The sequence below is a fragment of the Podarcis cretensis genome (genome assembly GCF_951804945.1).
Source record: "Podarcis cretensis genome assembly, chromosome: 3".
Taxonomy (NCBI): Eukaryota; Metazoa; Chordata; class Lepidosauria; order Squamata; family Lacertidae; genus Podarcis; species Podarcis cretensis.
The window spans coordinates 123092644-123113288 of NC_137172.1; the positions used below are offsets into that span (position 1 = coordinate 123092644).

A 20645-nucleotide genomic window follows, 5' to 3' on the forward strand; every position below is an offset into this window, starting at 1 on the left:
TATGTGCTCAGTGCTGTGCCCTCCCACCTTGACATTCATGACTAATCAAAGTGATTTGGGGGTGGGATGACTGGATGGGTTCCGAGTATTATTATTTTTTGCATGAGGGACTAGTGCCTGCTGCCTTGAAGGAGTGATAATGGTCCATTCCTGGCAGGGGATGGGAACCACTCTGGAGCAAATAGAATTTTAACAACTACTACCCAGTTGCAAATACTCCCCTTTGCAGGCATTCTTGGAGAAACTGGTTATCTAGACCCATTCCAATCTGGATTCAGGACTGCATTTGCCTTGGTCATTGTATTGCCCGAAAAATGGCCAGTTGGTGGTGCTCCTGGTTTTGATGTAACTGTAGCTTTAACTCTTTATATATCTGCTGAAATGTCATGGCTTGACCAACTACCAAACACCTGGCCCCCCTGGAGAGAACAAGATGCCTGACAAGTGACCTGTACCTAGTTCGGCCCCAAGGATATGCCTGTTGGCTGACCATCAAGGCTATGAGAACAAAGTGACTTCCTGAGCACACCTGTTATCAGACCATGCTCTCAAACCTGTGTATAAGAGCTCAGTTTCAGCAGTTCTTCCACAAGACTCACCAGAGGAACTTGGCCCAAACTATTGTTCCCAGGGTCTCCACAGCAATTGAGGAACCATGAACTTCGCTTTTGCAGTTATCTTCCTAATATCCTTTTGTTTTTGTATTTTTTGCTTGGTCCCTTATGTTAAGTGCTATTTTATCTTATTATTAATATTTTCCGATTAATAAACCACTTCTTCACCTGACAGTCTGATAGTCCTCCATCTGCTGGGCTCCGAAAGAACCTCTTGCCAGAGTGATAGGAAGAGTATAATTCTGCTGTTCCCGCTCAATATCATTTCAGCTTTTGATATCACTGACTATGATATACTCATACCAGGTACTGGGTACCACTTAATATTTAAAGTTTATTGGGCATTAGAATAATACTCCATTCACCTATTACTTACTCCCTGGATTACTGAATGGAAGATGGAACTGCAGGCTTTCCAAGGACCAAAATTCATTGACTTTTGGGCCTTCCTATCTATTAGTAGCCATGCTATCCACCAGTTTTGGAGAATTACTTGATCAATCACAATGTAATTCATAAATGAAGTGGGCTTTATCTCTGTATCACTAGCTGCAGATGTTACCTGGCAGTGATTCAACAACTTCATCTAGCACCCTAGACTGAATGTTAAACCATTACTAACTACAATGGAACAGAAAATGCAAGAGCTTATTAAGTTTACATAAACCACAGGATGCAAGATAAGGACAAATAAATAAGGGCTTTGAAACATAAAAGAGATAAATCAGAGCTATATCCTGAACTCAACCTTTTGCATCTTCAGAGAAATACTAACCTCTTCCAAACAATCAGCAAGCAAAATATTATTTTTTACTTACTTGGAAGTAATCTATCTATACCCTAGTCATCTGAAGGCTGCTGCTGAGGGGTTAGGGATAAAAAAAGGCCAGGATTGCTGGAGGAATCTCTCATACACCTCATTCCAAATACAGATAATTAAGCGAGTCACAACACTAAGGGTTAATTCACGCAAACATCTAGCTCATTTGATTTATCTCCAGTTGGTGACTTTGGCTGTGTACAAGTTAGTGGCTTAAAATACAGTGATGTTGTTTTCCACTACTGTATTTCAAGTTGCATTTTTACATTGCTGTACACACCAGAGAGAGGTGGGCATGTCTTCATCTGCTGTACCTGCAACCTTCCAAACTCCTATTTGGGAAGCCGTCACCTGCATGAGCAACAGCTATCTCAAATATATACACTTCACCTTAACTACGATGTGAACACAGCATACATTTTCAAATCAGATGCAAGCTTGCTTGAGGGAAAATGCACCCAACTCTGTATTTCTCCAGAAACTATAGAATAGATATAGATTGTGGCTAAACTCATGTGAACGTGGCTTCAGACACAGCAATGGGAGTGTCCTGGAGCCAGAGTAAATGGAAATGTATGCACAGCCCTTTTCTTCACTGCATGTATGATACAGCTGCAGTGTAAAATGTGTTTGCATTGACAACAGTAGGGGATTTTTTTTTAAGCTTGGTGTTTGATCTGCGATTGCTTTCACAAATGCAAATAAGGAAATTATAAAATGATAGGCATGCACACGTAAATCAACCCTAAGACATTAGCAGACAACTTCAGCACTGCAAATGTAGAAATCCAAGGACAGTGGGTACAGCAGCCCACAAAAACGGTGGGTTGGTTAAACTCTACACCAGGGGTCAGCAAACTTTTTCAGCAGGGGGCCGGTTCACTGTCCCTCAGACCTTGTAGGGGGGTCAGACTATATTTTGGGGAAAAAATGAATGAATTCCTATGCCCCACAAATAACCAGAGATGCATTTTAAATAAAAGGACACATTCTACTCATGTAAAAACACACTGATTCCCAGACCGTCCGGGGGCCAGATTGAGAAGGCGATTGGGCCAGATCCGGCCCCCGGGCCTTAGGCTGCCTACCCCTGCTCTACACTCATATGTGCTTCCCACTGCAAAGAATGGCTGGCATGCCATGCATGAGTGACTGAGGGCCTCTTTGGAGCCCCCGACTTCCCCACTCTTGCACCCTTGGGGGTAGGCAATGGATCACATCATTTCATTTTAGTATTTCTAGACTATTTTAAAAGACAAGGCTAGATAATTTATCAAACATTAGATGGGTATAAGGAACTGTGCTAGATGGTGTTTTGAGACTCCATTGCATTCTGCGACTGAATCACTGAATTTCCTGTGAGGAAAGAGAGAAATAATACAGTGCTAAACCCTAATTTGCCACTGGATCAAGAAAGGACTTTGATTGCCCAAGGCCACATGGGAAGGAAGGAACTCCCAAGTGGAGGTTTGGCATCATAATTAGACTTACACGAAGAAAGGATTTCACCCTTTTCTACTCAGAGAAGAATATATCCATCTTGCCAATCAATGAAGCAATTTGTATTTGAATAGGATTTTCTCTGTGAGAAAATTCTTTTATTTTTAAAAAGCAATCTATTAAAGTCCATACTTTTGTTAGAACTAAGCTTTATAAAATCCTATTAAAATCCTTCCCAAACCCACTGTATCTCTTTCTGTTTTCTACTCCCAGTTACATTCTTTAGAACTGTTCTGGAAGTATTGGTAAGTGAACATCCTGAGGGTTCTGAATTCATGCAATTGAAGGGGGGAGGCGAAAGGAGTGTTTTTCTTTTGACAGTATAGTTTAGTTCAAAACACTTTCTACTGATCTTGATTGGAGCTTGGAACAGGCAGAGGTGGAGTTCCTTATGTAAGTTCTTGAAAATATTTTCCTCTTGGCATGCAGTTTCTTGTATTTTCAAGGGCAGATCTTCCTATCAGATAGGAGTGGCCTTGCTTTTAAAACTCTGGATTGATTTGTGTTTCTTTCTAGGCGTGGATTGTGGAATCTGGCTTGGGAACTATGAGAACACTAATGTTTTAAACAACTGCCCTCTTATTCAGATCTTGAAAGCATGCATCCACTTATGACAAAGGATCCATATCGTGAATAGAAGGTCTAGGTGCTGAGCGGATACGTAGAAGGGGTCATATACACTTAGGCTGCCCCTTCCAAGAATAGTAACTTGACATGCTCATGCCAAAGCTTAGCTAAAATGCAGAAAAGGCAAAAACATTTCTCTATAACCAGGCCTTTGACTGGCTGACCATTCTATTGCATTATAAATGTGTTTGTGGGAGGGGGGAATATCAGTTGGTTGGTTTGATGGTGGTGGTGTATTTTGTGTTCCTCATTTTGTATTTTTATATTGTGAACCACCCTGTGATCTTTGGATGAAGCGCTGTATTCAAATTTAATAAATAAATAAATAATAATAAAACTGTTTTTAGTGTTGTGTTTTAATTGTAACATGCAATAGGACCTTAGGGTGAAGGGTGGATTAAAATAATAACGATGATAATTAAAAATAAATACAAAGGGACCAGTCCGACCCTCCCACCCTCCTCCAGCCAGTTGCCTCTCTCCCACTTACCTGCTTTTGCTGTTTGTGTTCCCATATTGAGGCTTCCACAGTCTTGGTGGCTTGCTGTTTTCGTCTCCTGAGAGAACCCCATCGCCAGGTGAGGCTGTGGAGGCAGGGAGAATGAAAATTTATGCTACCTTTTTCGCTGTTACTGAGTGCAGAACTAAACCCTTAAGGAGCAAAGGATTCCCCTCCCAACCCAAGATGGCCTAAATTTTCTGCAGGTATCAGTGGTGTCTTTCTGGGGTTACATGAGCACTACAGGCATCCCTCCACTTATGCATGTTATACGCGCATAAACAAATAGAATCACAGAACTGTAGAGTGGGAAGGGACCCCAGGGGTCATCTAGTCCAACCCCCTGGAATGCAGGAAGCTCAACTAAAGCATCCAAGGCAAACCAGGAAACGGCAGGAGAGAGCTGGAGAGCTTTACCCGATTTCACGTAAGCCCATGTAAACACAGGGATTCCTGTATATACTATCTGCACAGTGGTGCAACTCCAGCATAAATTAACAATATTGGTGTTTCTTCTTGTACTGATGGTGCAATAGAATTTAGTAATGGCCCCCATCCCCACCAGCAGATGGAAATCAGGGCTAATAGGATAGCACTGTTAACAGGAAACAGAGTTGTCCCTTATCTAACAACATTTCTACTTGTTATAGACAGCTGGGAGTGGTGGTGATGGTGGCAAAATAATCGAACGTGTTTGCTTTTTCTATCAACATGGTCTGTGGAAAAGGCCTTTGTTACTTTTAAACTTTTGACTGTTTCATGTTACGCTACTTTCATGGAAGATGCTCCGATTGTTCTTTGAATTTCCCATGGCTCTAACACAATGGTTCCATATTTTCAGAATATGTTTTCTTGAGCTCCTGTTCCCTTTATTTTCATGTTCTATGCCTTCTCTAGCACACATTAGAGGAAGCCCAAAGTTTCTACCAACCTATTTACTTATATGTATCCTCTGCCTTGTTTGTAGGGGGGGGGCACCTTCCCCACCCATCAACTCTGCACTGGTGACAGTTCATTTGTGGTCCTGAACAACCAGTGTAGCATTTATGTATCACTGAAGCAAACTGCCTTAAGCAGAAACATTTGGAACATGCCTAAACAGCTCAGGGCTCTTTCGTACAGTTTATAACATGTACCATTATGCTTCAAAACTACGTCTGATGCGGAAATAGATATTATCAGGGCCTAACAATGCAGTTTGGAAGGCAATTCTATTACAATTGCTAACTAACCAGAAAAGCAAAATAAATCCTTTGCTTATGCCAGAAAAGGGAGAGGGGAAATTGTTGTAGCTTGTTTTTCACCCTGAGCCACGGGATATTTGGGGATGGGCGGGGGGAGGTGCTGTACAGTTTAGGTGAATACAGTGGTACCTTGGTTTTCAAACTTAATCCGTTCTGGAAGTCCGTTCTTAAACCAAAACCGTTCTTAAAGCGAGGCACGCTTTCCCTAATGAGGCCTCCCGCCACCGGTGCCCTTCCAACATCCGGATTCCGTTCTTAGACCAAGGTAAAGTTCTCTAATCAAGACACTATTTCCAGTTTTGCGGTGTTTGTAAGCCAAATCGTTCTTAAACCGGACTGTTCTTAAACCAAGGGACCACTGTAAATTGTTTTGCTTTTTATCTAGACTCCACTGCCAGACCCACCCAAAACATCTGGGTTCACCAACAGGGCCCCTTATAAGACCTGTGTAAGATGATCTATCCCAATCCTGGAACTTGGCCGTGGTGCAAACTGTCAAAAAATGGTGGACCAATTGATATCACAGAAAGGGATAAATTTCAAGGTAAAATCCTTATTTGGGATGGACTTGTAGTATGAACAATAGAAAAATGGACTCCACTTTCTGCCCATTGGATTGTGAATTGCACTTTCATTGAATTAGAAATAGATTTGTGTGTGTGTGTTGTTTGCTTTTTACAATACTGGAGAAAAGGGTTTGCAACTGTAACTTCTACTTCTAAGTAAATATATAGGTAGATTAGGGTATCAGGTGCATTAACAAGTTGGGCTACAGTATTTTGTCACCCTAAATCAGAAGATTGTGTGTGTGTGTGTGTGTGTGTGTGTGACTTCAAAATGCCTTTTCTTTAATGAAAATGGCTTCTGGGTGCTACCAGAGGAATCACTATAGCACGTGGCTGTAGTAACTGATTGAACACCTTGTTTAAAATTATGATTTCCCATTTTTCTCTCCATTTAAGTAAATGGGTTGCTTTTTGTGCATAAAGTGACTAATAATGATAATGATGATAATGATGATAGTATCAGAATGCAGTTCACTGAAACAATTATTTAAAGGAGAGAAGAGGTAATAAAACATCATGTGAGCTGAGAATAAGTAAATTTAAATAAAGTTAAACCAAAATGATGCAAAGTTGTGAACCTGTAAGTTTGCTTTGAGGAAAATACTAATTTTAGAATTTTAAATGTTTGGGGTTTTGCAGCAACTGATTATTTTATGCTGAAATTTGTAATTTCTCCAAGGAGCTAAAGAGAATTGCAGCCCATTTCTGACCCAAGTAGGCTGATAAGCGTCACTAGCCGCATCTTTAATGCATGGTCCATATTTCTTTGTTCAGGTTTAACGTTAATTTTTAAAATGTTTACATACACAGAGGTGAAATAGGTTTCTCTAGGGCATGAAGGGCAGGGTCTAAATGTCCCTCCTTTTTGCCAGGGAAGTAGCAAATAATCTTTAGAAGAAAAAGATTTTATGCTATGAACTGGCTGTCAGCCAGCATTGAAAATTCAAGCTGCTCGCTTTTTATTAACTGGTATCAGAAACAACAAACAGCCTCAGCAAGATGGCAGCAGGCCATATGGCAAAATTAAAAAGCAATCTCCCAGCCTACCAGATAACAGAGTTCATTGTTTTAAAATGCAAGTATATAATCATAAACAGTCAACCACAATCTCCTCAGTCAGCCTACTGTACGCTGCCAACTGCAGTAAAACTGCAGTACTAGTATAAACCTCCTTAGCTGAACAATTCCCCATACAATCCAAATTAATTGGGTTTTCCCAATCAGTTTTCAACGACCTCTTCCATTTATCCCATTGTTTGGGTTGTTGGATCAGTACAACAGTTTCCCGCATTAATCTTAGTGAGGATTGCCATATTTGTGGAATTTCCTGGGCATTCTGGGAATACTGCAGTCGGAAACAGTATCTGGGCAGAAATCGGCAAAATGTCCAGGAAAATCCAGATGTATGGCAACCCATGTCGGCAGTTTTTTCTTAAAGATAACTCAAAAACAACTTTTGTGTCCGGATTCTCACTCTGAAATACGTCAAGCCTATCTTAGTATTGAGGGCACCAGTAGCAACACCGCCTACAATTATATGATTCTATGAAATATGGGGCACAATCCTAGCCTAAACACCTTAAAGTCCCATTGTTTGCAAAATCTGACTTTTACATGCACTTCCATTGCTCCTGTTTATTATTTAAGGTCACCTTGGCCATCTTCCATCACTCAAGGCAGCATACATGGAGTTACCATGTGATTTCCCATCAGACACCGACCAGAAAATACTGGACTTCAGCATGGTTGCTGCCTCACATGTGCCCACCTGGAATCAAGGGTCTGAAAAAGTGTTGTCTGGATTGTGTTCATGATATTTGACAACCTTATCTACACACTGGCCTCACTCATGGGCATAGGCAGATTTTATTTTAGGGATGGGGCAGAACTGAGTTATCTGCAACAAAATTGGTGAGTTAGTTATTTTTATTTATTTACTTGATTTAAGTGGGTCAGCTGCCCCCCATCCCCCGGCTAACCCCATGGCCTCACCTGACATTGTGGTTGCTATGAGTTTCATCATGATAAAGTGAAGGGGGGATAATCCTATGCTGAGTGCTTTAGGCGACAACAACACTGTATTCTCTCCCACATGGGTGGTGATGTGGTCTAAACCACTGTACCTCTTGAGCTTGCCAATCAGAAGGTCAGCAGTTCGAATCCGTGTGACGGATGCTTTTTCCCAGCTCCTGCCAACCTAGCAGCTCAAAAGCATACCTGTGCAAGTAGATAAATAGGTACTACTGCGCCAGAAAGGTAAACGGCATTTCCATGCGCTCTGGCTTCAGTCACGGTGCTCCATGCACCAGAAGCAGTTTAGTCATGCTGGCCACATAACCCAGAAAAGCTGTCTGCAGACAAACGCTGGCTATCTCAGCCTGAAAGCAGAGGTGAGTGATGCAACCCGTAGTTGAATTCAACTGGACTTAACCATCCAGGGATCCCTTACCTTACTTTACCTACCTATACACTTCCTTTCCCTCTAACGCAGGAGTGGTGAACCATTTTTAGTCCAAGGACCACATTCATCATTGGCCAACCTTTCAGGGCCAGATGCTTGCAGTGGGTGTGGCCAAAAGTAGCTGTGGCCATCCCATACTCTCACAAACACAGGTACACAGAGAAAGAGCACCCCTCCTCAGCGGATCCATGCAGAGATGGGAGTCTTTACTCCCATTGAATAATCAGATGGCTGGACAGGAGTCACTTTGCATCTCCATCAGGATGCTGGCCTGGACAGAACTGTGTCTACATTCATTCATTCATTCATTGGTGTGGGGGGAACTGTCTAGAAAAAATGGCCTGTAGGCACCAGTTCTAAATGTGTTGAAGCACAGGATGACCAGGTGAGACATGTTTAGGTTCTGGAACTCAGAGCATAATGTCTGCCCTCTCATTACAATGTGCCTTGTATCTCCTACATTCCTTAGTTGGTATTTTGTCATTCGACAAAACCAGGTCAAAATACTAACTATAAAATTAATTTTTTACAAGCAAAATGAGCACATAGTACATCAAATGTGTGACCTTAGCAAACAATGGATACATATACTAAAAACAAAAACAAAAATCAATTTATCCCATGATTTACATAGGTCATAGAATCATAGAGTCATAGAGTTGGAAGAGACCACAAGGGCCATCAAGTCCAACCCCCTGCCAAGCAGGAAACACCATCAGAGCACTCCTGACATATGGTTGTCAAGCCTCTGCTTAAAGACCTCCAAAGAAGGAGACTCCACCACACTCCTTGGCAGCAAATTCCACTGTCGAACAGCTCTTACTGTCAGGAAGTTCTTCCTAATGTTTAGGTGGAATCTTCTTTCTTGTTGTTTGGATCCATTGCTCCGTGTCCACTTCTCTGGAGCAGCAGAAAACAACCTTTCTCCCTCCTCTATGTGACATCCTTTTATATATTTGAACATGGCTATCATATCACCCCTTAACCTCCTCTTCTCCAGGCTAAACATGCCCAGCTCTCTTAGCCGTTCCTCATAAGGCATCGTTTCCAGGCCTTTGACCATTTTGGTTGCCCTCCTCTGGACACGTTCCAGTTTGTCAGTGTCCTTCTTGAACTGTGGTGCCCAGAACTGGACACAGTACTCCAGGTGAGGTCTGACCAGAGCAGAATACAGTGGCACTATTACTTCCCTTGATCTAGATGCTATACTCCTATTGATGCAGCCCAGAATTGCATTGGCTTTTTTAGCTGCTGCGTCACACTGTTGGCTCATGTCAAGTTTGTGGTCAACCAAGACTCCTAGATCCTTTTCACATGTACTGCTCTCAAGCCAGGTGTCACCCATCTTGTATTTGTGCCTCTCATTTTTTTTGCCCAAGTGCAATACTTTACATTTCTCCCTGAAATGTAAAGTATTCACGTGGTCATATTCATGTGGTTAGCAACTTGGTCCTAAACATAGTTCCCTCTGAAGTAAGGTGCTAAGTTTAATGGGTCTTCCCTTCTAGAAAGACTTCCCTCTGGGACTGCACCCTGGGACTTACTAAGTTTTGTCCAGTGTAATTTCAGTTTCAATTTACTTTTCCAGAAAACTTCATAACCCTTTCAAGGATTCTTTTTTAAATATATTTTATGGCTGTTTTCAATCTTGGCTTATCTCTGTCATATTTCATGCTCTATTCCACTTGGGGAGGTAGGATTCAATATTGAAGAACAAAGTAATCCAGGGCTTTTCTTCATTTCAGTCTTTTACATACACGGCGCAGGTTCAATCCTGTTGCATTTGACTTATTCTGACTGCTACCAAACTAACCCTTTTTTGTGCCTTCTTTTCACTCTTTCTTGTAATTTTCTTTACCCCCTCCCTTTAATTTTGTCCATTTTGCATCCCCAGTCAAGCCCCTAGTGTGCATTTCACCTCCTCTAAGAGGTTTGCTACATCCCTTTATGCTTTTTCATCCAAGCTGATAGTCCAAAACACTAAGACACGCCAGAGGTTAGCATCAAACCTTCACAGCATTGCATTTTTCTCATCAGCTGGAGAGAAATCCAGCATTTTCCAATAAAAGGCTATGTCCCTTGAAGATTGCTGTTATTGATAAGAGAGAATAGAAAATCAGCCTGTAAATGTGCCATACCAATAAAACACTATCTTCTGAAACTTTCCCCCATAATGCTAATCTCCTGACTAGAATCCCATAACAACTATGTGGAATAAAATAAATACATTCCCTGGGGGTAAAAATAAATAAATGAACTAACCACATCATTATCTATTTAAGAGGAAGAAAAGACCTGAAAGAGCCCTGTTGGCATCCTTGCACAGAATATAGCACTATTTGAAACTGTACAAGACCACCAGTACTGTCATAAAACAAAACCTAGGTATATCACAGGCATGCTAACTGCATAGAATTAGGTATTTCTTATGTAAATTTGTCTTGAAAAAGCTGGAAAATGTAAATAGGTGCCAGCTCTGCTCTGCTAAATTAATCTAAAACAATAAATTCAAGGTGGACAAATGTCAAGCATTTAATGAACCCTAATTATGAAGTCTAAAGCTTTATAATTAAAAGCAATTCTAGAAACACAAGCACCTGAGCAAGTTATTTGGTGATCTCTCTGGGAACGTGGACTCTCTCCATGACACCTACCCAGAATTGTGGGTATGCAAGACAGCAGGAGAGACAGGGCAGCACTGAACCTCCCTTTCCACAAGACTTTACCAGCAGTGGATTTCTGAGCAGCTGTAATGATTTCATGGTTACCACTGCAAAGCAGGCCCTGAGAGAGCTGTATCGTTAGAGCCAGTGGTGGTGTCACAAAATACACATTTTACAGGCTTGTAACAGCATTTCTTAAACTGTGTTGCATTGTTGGATCACTATTCCATCATGTTTGTGTTACAACCAATTCTGAAAAGCTTAGAGTGGGAGAAAACACTTTTGAGATGGATGGAATTGTGTAGTATATGGGTAAAGGTAAAGGTAAAGGGACCCCTGACCGTTAGGTCCAGTTGTGACAGACTCTGGGGTTGTGGCGCTCATCTTGCTCTATAGACTGAGGGAGCCGGTGTGCAGCTTCCGGGTCATGTGGCCAGCATGACTAAGCCGCTTCTGGCGAACCAGAGCAGCGCACGGAAACGCAGTTTACCTTCCCGCTAGAGCAGTACCTATTTATCTACTTGCACTCTGCACTTCGAACTGCTAGGTTGGCAGGAGCAGGGACTGAGCAACAGGAGCTCACCCCGTCGTGGGGATTCAAACTGCTAACCTTCTGATCGGCAACCCCAAGAGGCTCAGTGGTTTAGACTACAGTGTCACCTGCGTCCCTAGTACATGGGTAGACGAGTCTAAATAGCCCACATGACCCGGAAAAACTGTCTGCGGACAAACGTGGCTCCCTCGGCCAGTAAAGCGAGATGAGCGCCGCAACCCCAGAGTCGTTCGTGACTGGACTTAACTGTCAAGGGTCCTTTACCTTTGCCTTTTACCCATGTGCTATCTGAAACCAAAGGGGCACATTGGTTGCCAGAAGTGAAATATATTGGCATTATTATTATTATTATTATTATTATTATTATTATTATTATTTTATTTATACCCCCACCCATCTGGCTGGGTTTCCCCAGCCACTTTGGAAGGCTTCCAACAGATTATTAAAATACAATAATCTATTAAACATTAAAAGCTTCCCTACCCCACTAATATATTTATGGGTAAATTTGTATTCTGGAGCAAGTGCCATAAGCACCATCCCCTCTGGTCACTTCTTTCTAAGAGAGAATGAAGGACACACATACTCTACTTTTCCAATGGGCCTGGACAGAAGCTGGATCCAGTAGAATTGATACAAGCCTTAAAATTCAAATAAAGTTGAGAGCGGAAGTGGGGAACAGCTTCAGTCTTCCTCCTGCAGTTTCAAGGGCTGGGCCACTACTGTTGAAACCTTCAGCCTTGGATGTAGATTGTAATGTAGTATCTGTGGATCTTGCACACTTTCATGGCTTTATCTTCCTATGTACAGTAATCATGGAACTATCTCAAAATGAAACTCTCCTTCAGATAAATCCATCTGGCAATTCTGTTTTGGGTTATAGAAAGAAGGTCATAGAGGAGCAATACACATTGGAAGAGCTATGGCTATCACTTGCAAAGTATCATTCAATGGGGAATGCTAACTTGCCATAGCCAATTGCAGTAAAATATTTAAATAGAATATATTAACACCAATTTATTTTTACAAAATATTCCTTTGCAACAGTTATTGAAATATTAAGAAAACACATTTAAAAATTAAGCAAAGTATAAAAACATAAAGACTTTTAGAAGTCCAAAACAACTGTGACTCTGAGGGCTACTGCTGATATAACATTTTTCCTTCACTGAAAAATGTCTAAAGAGGAATACATGCTAAAGCGTTACAGGGGAAGGCACATCCATGTGGATTACACAAGATAAAATTGGCAAGATTGTGTAGAAAGCTAACCTCATGAATCATGCCTGCAAAATACATGCAGGTTTTACATTCCAGTGTCACATTTTTCCATGTGTTAGTATTTTTTATCACAACAGAATTGGCTCACAGTGAAGACACTGGCGGTAATGCTCATCTTACAGGTTCCTAGCAGAAGAGTAGCTTTTTTGCTATCTGGAACAAGTTCAGATTCTCAGAAACCCAAATAATTAAGGCAACAGGAACCAAGGGAGATGGGCAGGTGGCTGTTCTACATCAAGCCCTCACGGCAGATGTCCAACTAGAACTTGTTGAGCGAATTTCCTCCACACGTGGCCTCATATCCCACGGAGCCTCCACTCTCATTTTATGCCAGCTTAGGTTATCAGAGCGGAAATGACGATCTAGCTGGTCAAACTCATGAAGACGGAAGCGAGTTGCCAGTTGGTTCACCATTCTTCTGAGGGCAATGAATGCAGTAACAACCTGGAAGACAAGGAAGACTACAAAGACGATATTCACTGCTCGCTCCAAGGGCTGGATTTTCAGACCTCCATTTAAAAGCAGGAAGAGAATTAAGGGCAGTTGTAAAAGGAGACTCAGGAGCCAGAAGCCGGCTAGTTCAGGAACCTATTAAAGGCAAAAAAATAAAGGGGGGGGGTTTGCATCAATATACTAACCTCCTGGCAGTATGACTCAGTAGTAGAAAATTTATTGGTCAGACTTTCTAACACCTGTGTCCATAGTGTGAACACTGAGAAACTAAGAGCCACAGAGATTTCATTAAACAGCTTTTTGACTTCTGCGGATTTTCTACTTCTGTTGTTGTTGCTGCAGCTTTCAAGAGAACCCTGCCAACGAAGTGACTTTTCACTCAGACCCAACCCCACCAGACTTTTCACTCTGACATCTCAGCCAGATGTCATTTCGCTGACAGGGGGAACAGAATACAAACAGGACTGGGGACAGCCGGGGAAGCGAGGGAGTGGATGCAAATTGATAGCTTGTGTCTCTTCAACAGGAAGCATTGCCCTTTAGCTGCCCTGGGCAACAGCAGAGGACAAATTGTATTGCTCACATTCTCATCTGTCTCCCCCTACATTGGTAGGAAATAGGGTCACAGTTGCAGCAGCAGGTTCTGACCTTACAGCATTTTTCAGGATAAAGAGGTAGGATTTACACAGGCAACGAAAGTCAGAATGAAGAGACCATGATTAGGAGAAGGAAGTGGGGGGTGGAGAAACCCACTAGCACCCCAATCCTAAACATGTAGCGCATAATCCAGTCAGAGGAGTACACAGGCTTCCTTGCGCCCTTGGCAAGGAGGTGTATTGCCCTCCTCCCCGCCATCCCTGTGTGCCTCGCCCAGTTGCCCAGAGCAGCAGAAGAGCAGCTTGGAGAGCGTGCAGAGGGACAGACAGGCTCCTAGCCACTCTCAGTCAGAGCAGAGAGGTGTGGTTTTTGTGCCCCCCTGGGCCTGAGCCCTTGGCGCGGCCCAACCTAACCAACCCCTAGGTACGCCCCTTAATCCAATACAGACTTAAACACGGAAGCAAATAGCATGGTGGGGCAGAGCTGCCAACCTGAGCTCCTGGTAGGTGAGATGCTGCTGCATACAGGGATGGGGCGGGGAGGGTGTTGTGGTGAAAACACACTGGACTGAATTGGTCACTGCATTTGCAGTGTTCTGACCTTGCCACTGTCTCGCTCCTCTCAATAAGCAGCAGTGCCTCACCTGCATGGAGGTCAAGTAAGTGCCTCTGACCCACCATGCTGTCTACTTTGCTTAAGCACCTGAAATCAACATGCTTAAGCATCTTGTGTGTAACATTTTTTCAGTATCTAGGAAAACCAGCTCTGCACATACTCAGGAGCATTTCTTTCCTTTCTTACTAATCCATGCAACTGCAAGGCTAAAACCTTAATCAGATTAAGCACTGAATAGAATTTTAGAATGTTGGAATTGCAGACAGCATGTTAGACTGATCCACCATGCGTTTCTGTGCTTGTTTATTCATAAGTAAATCTCACTGTATTTGATGGGATCATTCCTAGGTAAACGTGCATAGGAAAAGTGCAGCCCCAAAGTCTTAACCTTATTCTTTGTTAGACAGATATACATCAGTTCCATTTCCTTCCAGATCCGCCATTATATCCCAGGTTGTTTTTTTTTTACATTTCATTCCAGAATGGCATTTACTAATACTAGCACTGTGTTTTTTTAATACTTAACATTTCTGTAGTGTATTTCAAATACTCAAAGTGCTTCACATACTGTTTTTCAACTCTTACAACGGCCCTGTGTGACCAATAGCATTCATTACTCCATGTTGCTTTCCCTGACCCATTAAGACTAGACCTGTTTTATGTGTTTGAATGCATCAATTCCTCTTTTATTTTTTAAAATGCTTTTATATTACTGCTTATTGGTTTTACAGTATGTTGCATTTTTGTTTTACCATTGTGCGCCACTTAAGAGACTTTTAAAATATTCCATTTAAAAATATTCCAGAAGAGGGTAGGAACTTAGGCTAGAGAGCAGTGGTTCCCTCAGACTACCTACTGAGCTGCTTCCCAGCTTTCACACTTTGTCTTGGCCACTGGGCTAAAGAAGCTCCTCCATACAAGTGTCTACAAAAAAACCATGTATGAGTCTAACCAGCATGTCTGTGTGGTATCTTATCTTCAGGACTGAGTCCAGCTACTAAATTTGTTGGGGGAAGGCTGTAACCTAAGAAAGGTTATTCAATATTAAAAATCTATTAGTCTGAGATAACTGCTACTGAATTCCTCATGGGTGTGAGGCAAACTTACCTTTTCCTGCAAATTCCCCATGTATCCTAGGTACAAGCGGATCATTTCAATCAGAGAGGTTAATATAATGACTGTCACCAAGATGAACTTGTAGTAGTCTGGTAAGACCGGATACTAGAATTGAGAAATGACAAAAAATTAAATACAGACATACCTCGTTTTGTTGTGCTTCGCATTACTGCACTTCACAGATAATTGTGTTTTTTACAAATTGAAGGTTTGTGGCAACCCTGCATCAAACAAGTCTACTGGCACCATTTTTCCAACAGCATGTGCTCCCTTTGGGTCTCTGCATCACATTAATTAAGGTTGCAGGGTCGTCTTAAGCATATCTGCCGCCGTGGTGCAAAGATCCCTCTGGCGCCCCACCCCCATTTCCCAGAGTTGTCAACCTTTTCCCAAGCCTCTGCGGGGGCCTGGGAAGGAAGCTGCACGCCCGACAGCCATATAGTTGGCAGGGCACAGCTTCTATCCTAAGCCTCTGCGGGGATCGCTCTCCTCCTGTGAGGGCCTGGGAAGGAAGCTGCATGAGTAGAATGTGTCCTTTTATTTAAAATGATGGGGTGCAGCTAGCGGGTGTACAGAGGGAAAGGGGAGGCAACCGGCAAAGCTGTGCAGCTCCCCCACTCGCTGGGGCGCCCCTGAGAGGCCGGCACCCTGGTGCAACGCACCAGTAAGCCCAATGGGAATGACGACTCTGAAGGTATGTACATTGCTTTTTTAGATATACTCCTATTGCACACTTAACAGACTACAGCAGTGTTTCCCAACCTTGGGCCTCCAGCTGTTTTTGAACTACAACTCCCATCATCCCTGACTAGCAAGACCAGTGGCAAGGGATGATGGGAATTGTAGTCCAAAAACAACTGGAGGCCCAAGGTTGGGAAACACTGGACTACAGTATAGTGTGAACATAATTTTTATATGCACTGGGAAATCAAAAACGTTGTGTGACTCACTTTATTGCAATATTTGCTTTAGGGCAGTAGTCTGGAACTGAACCCACAATATCTCTGAGGTATGCCTGTACTACCATTGGCCAATTGACTGTCATATTCTTGGAATCCATACTATACTGAGAATCTAACTGTGTTTCCCCCCCCCCCCAAAAAAAAAAAACTTGCCTGCTTATGTTATAAACCTGTTTGCAGGTGTCACTTGACCACAGCCATTTCATTAGGTTACAGCAGGGGAGGGAGAGAAGGAATGGAGAGCCATCTCTGCTGAGAAGTCAGGCCCCTCCCTCTCATCAACTGTGACCTGACTGGCAGCAGTCATTACACCAGGTTGCAGCAGAGGTAGAGATGAAAGAGATGGAGTGTCACTCCATCAACGCAACTGAGACCATTAACTGTTTTCTCCTCATCTCCTTGAACTTTTCCACTCTGGCTGGTCATTAGAAGAACTTATAACTAGGAACCTATAACAGAGTTTGCTTATCAGGCATGTCCAAAGTCCGGTTTGGGGGCCTAATCTGTCCCACTGGTCGGCTTAATCCAGCTCCTGTAGCAGTTTATTTCCTTGTTTACAAAGTTCAACAACTTTGGTTGGCTCTTTGGTCGGCCCTCACAGCCCTTCACTTCATCAAATCTGGCCCTCTTTGAAAAAAGTTTGGCCACCACTTATTTCATCCTCCCTCCTTATCTATTTTTCCTTTGTGTGATTGTTCTTTAGACTGTAAACATTAGAACTGCCTTGTTTGCACTGATATGCAAACTGCTTTGGGAGCTTTTTTTGCCTGAAGCGTGGGGTACAAAATTATTTAAATAAGCACACTCAGAACATTCTCAATCTTATTATAGAAGTACGGCTATTACCAGGTATGTAGATGCACAATTACTAGTCTCTCTCTTGCAGAGTGTGCACAGAACAATAGCAGATGCAACAGGATTATAAGAGTACCATTTGTCTTCTGAGCTCACCTTCAGCTGCAGCATCACTATACTGCTGACCCACCAAAATGGGAAAAAGCAGAGGTTGAAATAGAGGGACATCTGCAAGGGCAAACTGGAGACGATTTCATTATCTGGAGAGACAGAGGAAAGAACCCACCAGCCACTTCAGACATTTTCCCTTCTATATGTTGAAGGCTACATCTTTATGCACAGTTACTTTGAAGTAAAATATCCATAGGTTTCAGATGAAAGAGATGCTTCTGAAAAAAGCAGAGTTCTAAGAGACATGCTTGAACTTCTAAGCCCAAATAATCCATTCTTTCTTTTTTTGTTTTATGTTGTTTTGTTTTTTATTTAGATTAATCTGTTTTTATTGCTGAAAAGTTTCAATAAAATATTTTTTTAAAGGAAATAATGGTACCACTCTATTCTATCTTGTTCAAACCACATATCAAGTACTGTGTACAGTTCTAGGTACCACAATTTAAGAAGTATATTGACAAGCTGGAATGTGTGCAGAGGAGAGTGGCCAAGATGATCAAGGGTCTGAAAAGCAAGACTTATGAGGAACAGTTGAGGGATTTTGTATGTTTAGCCTGGATAAGAGGTGACTGAGAGCCATATTCAAATATCAAAAGGCTGTCACATGAAAGATGGAGCAAGCTTTTCCCCCCGGCTCTGGAGGGTAGACTGGAACAAATAGGCTCGAGTTACAAGAAAAGAGATTCCAACTCAACATCAGGAAGAACTTTCTGACAGTAAGAGCTGTTCCATCAGTGGAACAGACTCCCACGGAAGATGATGGAGGTTTTCAAGCAGATGTTGGATGGCCATCTGTCAGGGATGCTTTAGTTGAGATTCTTCCATTGTAGGGAGTTGGACTAGATCAGGCACAGGCAAACTCGGCCCTCCAGATGTTTTGAGACTACAATACCCACCATCCCTGACCACTGGTCTTGTTAGCTAGGGATGATGGGAGTTGTAGTCCCAAAACATCTGGAGGGCCGAGTTTGCCGATGTCTGGAATAGAAGATCCTCAGAGTTCCTTCCAATTTGATGACTTATAGAAATCTTTTTCAGTTCCTTCAGGAAATCAGCCATTATTTCTCAATTGATTCTGGAGTTCTTGCCTCAGCAAACGTCTTGCAAGCTATTTCATGTTTTCGTAGTGTCTAAAATACTACTTCCTGACATCTGCCTTGTTTCTTTTCAGCTTTCATTTACACCATAATGTCCCATCCCCTGGGTCCATTAAAGAATTTGACATGAGATTCCTGCATGGCAAGGGGCTGGAGGAGAGGACCCTCGGTGTTCTTTACATCTCTATGATTCTGTGATTCAGAAAAAAATAAATAAACATTTGGATGCGATGGAATTTTTAAAAGCATAATATATGCCTCATGCTAGTAACATTCAAAATTACACAAGTTGTACCCGCTTTTACAAAAGCTCCTGAGAAAGCCACACATTTTTGCAGAGTTGAAGTGGACAGTGGCCTGAAATGAAGAACCCATTTCCACTAGGAGCTGCTTCTTCTTTGGTGTGTTTTATTGATTTTCAGATACAAATGAATTAGATATAAAGTAGAGAAAAAATAGTAACAGCAACAATAACAGCTGCAGGTTGGTGTGCAGAGCCATCACAAAAAGCGAAAATGTAACAAAAGCAATTCCAGCTGAGGTTCATTGGATGTATAGTTAGATGAAAGTGTCATTCCACAACGTTCCCTGTGTTGCTGGTGGATGGAAGCCGTGCATATCCAATAAAAGGCGGCCACGTTGTATAAAAGCTTGCGTTTATCTTTCCAGTATGGTGCTCTTCTTGTAGTGAGGCCATTAGTTTATCCGTAAGTATGGAGTCCCATATCTACGACAGGCAAGCTTCAAAGAGTCCTCCAAAACCTGGCAATTATTAATGTGGCAGCAGTTAACAAATGAATAATAAGGTATTTCTGAGGCATTCCTTGGTCTGGGAGGAGCCCCTGATCTTGCATTCACTGCAAACCCCTGCAATCTCCACTGCAACTGCAGCTGCCCCCAGGCTTCTGCACTGCCTCCCCGCCGCCCAGCGCCCTTCCATCTCGACTCCTGGCAGCCGACCACGTGACGGCCCCGCCGCCGCCATCTTTGTATCTGGCCCCTGCGGCGCCCTCGCCCGTCACTCACCCGGCACGTTGTCGGCGGCGCTGCTCCCGGGTCCGGTTCGGTTGTTGTCCGTGAAGACGGTCCGGCTGAAGGAGCTGAGCCGCCTCCTCACGGGCTCCGGCAGAGACATAAGCGCGCGCCGGCGGCCTCCGCTCGTTGCTACGGCAACTAGACGCCGCCCGGCGCTCCGTGCGCAGCCGCGGCGCCGCCTCTTCAGATGCGCCCAAAGAGGTGCGCGGGAAACGGAGGCCGCGCAACTCGGCACTTCAGGTTCGTCCACGCAGCGGCCCCAGCAGGTTGTGGGTCCGGGGGAATGGGTGGAGGAAAATGTAACGACGCGCGCCTCCCCCTTGACAGCGGGGTGGGAGAAAGGTGTGGGGCTGCTTGGGGGAGGGGAAGAAGGGACCTGAGAAGGCTGCGTTGCTTCCATTTAGTCTCCCGCAGCAAGAATGTGCCTTTTGCAAAGGCGGGGCTCCTCCTGCAGCCTCTTCACTCCGAGCAATGCTGTGCAGCTGGCAGAATCTGAACCCGCATCTCCCTCCCTCTGCCTGGGATTTCGCAAACCATTTTGGCTTGCAGCTCCGGGAAAGCCAACTCGGGCATCTCAAGGAAACAGTAAACCACCTCTGAGTTATTCTTCAGCAGCAATGTAGTAGTACAGTATATTATATTGTTATATATTTATTTATAGCCTGCCTTTTTCTCTGACAGCGCCACAGTCTAGGGCAGGGGAGGCGCAGGGAAACCGCGCTTCAGAAAGCCCGGGGCCGAGCAGCTTTCCGCTTACCCCCCCCCCTTTCTCCAGGGAAACCCCCTTTTCACCGCTGAATTGGAGCAAATGTCATTTCGCTGAAAACCCGAAGCTGGATGCTGAATGGGACGCTGAGTCCCATTCAGCAGTAAAGAGCGGGTTTTCGTGGGGGAAAGCGGGGGGGGGGGGCAAACGTGCGGAGCCCCCAGCACTAAGAGAGGGAATCCCGAATTAAACTGCCACAAGTGGCATTGA

At 43.3% G+C, this 20645-nt stretch overlaps 1 protein-coding gene across 1 annotated transcript; it reads right to left on the reverse strand.

Moving 5' to 3' along the window:
* Nucleotides 1-12549: 12549 nt before the first annotated feature.
* Nucleotides 12550-19836, reverse strand: TMEM17 (transmembrane protein 17). Its single transcript, XM_079970134.1, has 4 exons — nt 19661-19836; nt 17523-17626; nt 15601-15714; nt 12550-13416 (listed from the first exon to the last, which is right to left on the reverse strand). Exons 1-4 carry the CDS (start codon nt 19767-19769, stop codon nt 13063-13065), a joined length of 681 nt encoding a protein of 226 aa, XP_079826260.1. The 5' UTR covers nt 19770-19836; the 3' UTR covers nt 12550-13062.
* Nucleotides 19837-20645: the final 809 nt, after the last annotated feature.

Excerpts from the sequence above, each read along its gene's own strand:
- TMEM17 (XM_079970134.1), bottom strand. The coding sequence starts at position 19,769 with ATGTCTCTGCCGGAGCCCGTGAGGAGGCGGCTCAGCTCCTTCAGCCGG. Across the intron at positions 15,715-17,522 it reads TAGTGATGCTGCAGCTGAAG|TATCCGGTCTTACCAGACTA; the intron begins GTGAGCTCAGAA and ends TCTCAATTCTAG. Across the intron at positions 13,417-15,600 it reads TGGGGAATTTGCAGGAAAAG|GTTCCTGAACTAGCCGGCTT; the intron begins GTAAGTTTGCCT and ends TGCCTTTAATAG.